Source organism: Gavialis gangeticus, unplaced genomic scaffold, assembly GCF_001723915.1.
Source record: "Gavialis gangeticus isolate Ggan-Ray unplaced genomic scaffold, GavGan_comp1, whole genome shotgun sequence".
NCBI classification, from domain to species: domain Eukaryota; kingdom Metazoa; phylum Chordata; order Crocodylia; family Gavialidae; genus Gavialis; species Gavialis gangeticus.
Genome location: NW_017729024.1, coordinates 119561726 through 119564850, shown reverse-complemented (window position 1 = coordinate 119564850; position 3125 = coordinate 119561726). Strand labels below are relative to the sequence as shown.

At 46.9% G+C, this 3125-nt stretch overlaps 1 protein-coding gene across 1 annotated transcript in view; it reads left to right on the top strand.

Moving 5' to 3' along the window:
* The window catches only part of MLANA (melan-A), a 22149-nt gene that overhangs the window by 8849 nt on the left and 10175 nt on the right, over positions 1-3125 (top strand). Inside the window, exon 3 of the mRNA XM_019517616.1 lies at positions 2432-2528. Within this exon, the coding sequence (XP_019373161.1) occupies positions 2432-2528 (97 nt within the window). The remainder of the gene's footprint in view (positions 1-2431; positions 2529-3125) is intronic.

The window sequence follows — 3125 nt, the reverse complement described above, 5'->3', positions numbered from 1 at the left end:
GGGGCCAGTCTTCATGGCAACCTCAGCCATATGGGCAGGGGCTGCTGGGAAATGGAATCTACCTGCTGGCTGGATCTGCCACTTTGCCCACCCCTGCTATAGGCTCTACCCAGCAGGCCAGACTCACTTTACACTTGGTAGCATCTGGGCAGAAAAGAATGTCAGTAGAGTGATGCAGCCTCATTAAGAGACCAGGAATAGAACAAAGTCACCAAACTGCAACAATGCGATGCTTCCAGTTGAGGTGACAGCCCCTGTGGAGCAGCACAATGTGTTTGAGTGCCATTGTCTGGGAAAATCTTCTCAGGCCCTGTGGGGAGAGAGAGGCTAACACCTGGCCACACGCAGGGGATAATAAGGGGGCATTTGTAGTGTGAGCTTAAATGGAGAAGGAAGTCCCTAGGAAAAGGAACTACTGGTAACGGAAGGAGGAAGAAAGTAGGGCTCACCTGAGCAGAGCATGCCGCACAGCAGCAGAACCAGCAGAGCCATTTCAGGCCTTGACTTGATTCTGGCATGACCCAGCAGCAGTGGGAACACTGCCATACCACACTCCAAGTGAAAGGGGAGAGTTGCAGAGATGGTCAGCCTTGCTGCCTCCAAGGTGCTTAAAGTTCTTGGCTAAATGTCTCGACAAACAAGTAGCTCAAACATAAGGCTGGTTTGTTCTGCTTCCTATACACTCTGTTCACTCCTGCTTTAGACTTCTTAGCAATGAAAAAAAAGAGAAAAGGAGAAAAACATCTTCCATTTATCTCTTGAAGGGAAGGGCAGCTTTAGTAGAACGGGGAACAAAGAACTCATGCAGAGTCTCCAAAGCTAGTCCAGATATCTCTAGGTGGAGGTGTGCTGTCCTGTATAGATGTATTCTGACTGGGGTTTATATAAGCAGCAGCTAAAGCTCACCATTTTTGTGCCTCTGTGCTTTCTGATAAATGGCACTTCAAATCTGACTTTCCTGAGTCCCTTTTATAGAATGGGACAAAAGATATGTAACAACACTGTAATAGGGCGGTCTATGCCTTTAAAGTGGGGTAGATAAGCCTGGTGGAAGAGCCCAGCTGTGGATGGTTAACTGGTAGCTCCCAGTTAACTTGAGCTGGAGAAGAAGCAGTTTGGGGCTAGCAGGCAGGCTGAACCCAGAGGAGCTTGCTTCTAGGAAGGGCCTGAGTTAAAGGCCAAAATTTGCCTTTGCCTGGAGAAAAGCCAAAGGCTGCTTTGGGCGAGGATTATTATAGGTTGTGAGGAATGTCTGAGAGCCAAGGGGAGCAAAGCCAATAGAGGAGGTTGCAGGAACCTAATCCTGCTTCTGATCTACTGTTTGGACTGGCTGAGGGGCTCTCAGCAATCACCTCTGACACCGAGTCAGTTGTAGCTAGTGTGACAGGAATGATTCCTATGGACCTCATCACAACCAAAGCAGTACCATTGATGTTAAGTGGCTGAAGAAGGATAGATTCTACAGGCCCTTTGGGAGCCTTTCAGATAGGAATGCTGAGTGGCTGACAGTTTGTATAGGCTGGGGGCGGCAAAGGGGACAAACTAAGGGGACAAAGCCCATCTGTATGGGACCAGGGACACCCTCCTGATTGCAAGCATATACTGATGAGGCCATACTTTTGAAGCCACAATGTGACCTAAATTCCCACCTGTCCAAATGCCATCATTATTGTGCCTAGCATGGTATGGAACGTGAAACAAGTTAAGAAGCTGCATATGCAAAGTTTACTCCTTTTGCCTACAGTTTGAGACTGGGCACTGTTTTATGGATCCAGTAATCACTCTCTGGCATTTGCTGTAACAGGATGTGAGCTGGATGTACATTGCCACGTTCTTTACCTGGAGGATTCAACTAAAAATAAATAAGATATGTCTCCACAAGTGAGGCATTTATTTCACGGTTTTTCTACTTTGGCAATGCTGTCTACATGAGTGGAGTGCTCTATGAAGAGAGCTCTGGTGATCAATGTTGTTTGGAGCGATGGTTGTATTTTACCAGGCTTTGAAAGAGTCATGCCTTTTGGTTGGGAATTTAGCTGCTCAGTTAACCAGAGGATTGGCCAGAGCCAGAGATGGATGACTTGAAACTGAGGACAATCATTTAGTTGCATACATGTTCTGAAAACCCCCAAATGACTGCTCCAAACCACTGGGGGGTCTCATTCATAAACAGAGGCTTCTGTTTAATAGCTATTTTTATTCTTGAAGTTCATTATATGTAATTCAACCATTTCAGGATTCCCTGCATATTGCAAGCACCAACTGCTTAGGAATTCAACCTGTTCATTATTTAATTTCTTAAAGGGCACAGTGGACCCTTTTGTGTTATTACCTAAGCCTGTTGAAATTTTTGGTAAAGGATAATGCTGCAATTAGTTGTGCTATATTTTTGCATAAGCAAATGTATTACATAATTTTCTTTTTGCAACAGGGCAGTGGGCATTGGAATCCTTGTTGTGGTTCTTGCAGTGTTACTGATCATTGGCTGCTGGTATTACCGGAAGCGCAGTGGTTACAAAAGTCTTTGGGTAAGTGTGGCAGCTCATGGGTTAGGGCACAATGGTTCATCCTAATTATCTGCAGCATCACAGTGCCTATGAAGACCAGGACTACTATTGTGTTAGGCACTAGGTAAACACAATAAATTGAGACAGTCCCTGCCTTAAGAAGGTTATGGGGTCAATGAAGGAGGGAGAGAAAACAGAGAGAGGGGCTTCGCACAGAAGCAACTTTTGAAATGTTTAGAAACATTTCAAAAGCTGGGGGACATACTTACAGCCCCTGTGGTGGTCCTCCTCCCACCTAGCCCCAACTCCCAGCTGGAACATTTCAAGGTTTCTAGTTAGGAGGCACAAGAAGAGTAGAGGATGACCTTGGAGTGAGATGGGGGATGGTGGTGGGGACTTCCCAGATCTCTGCCATTAGGTTTATGACTGTTCATTCCCAATTTTCTCAACCTTCCCTCTCTCCCTGTCACAAGAGTTAAGAGGTACAGCCCCCCATGCAGCGTAGGGCAGCAGGGATTGCCCCTCCCCCCCGCAGCACCTGGTGAACCAGGGCTTCCCCCCCACCCAAGTGCTAGGAGCTGGGGTGGGCAGGGCAGCCATTGCTGAGGGGGGGAAGGA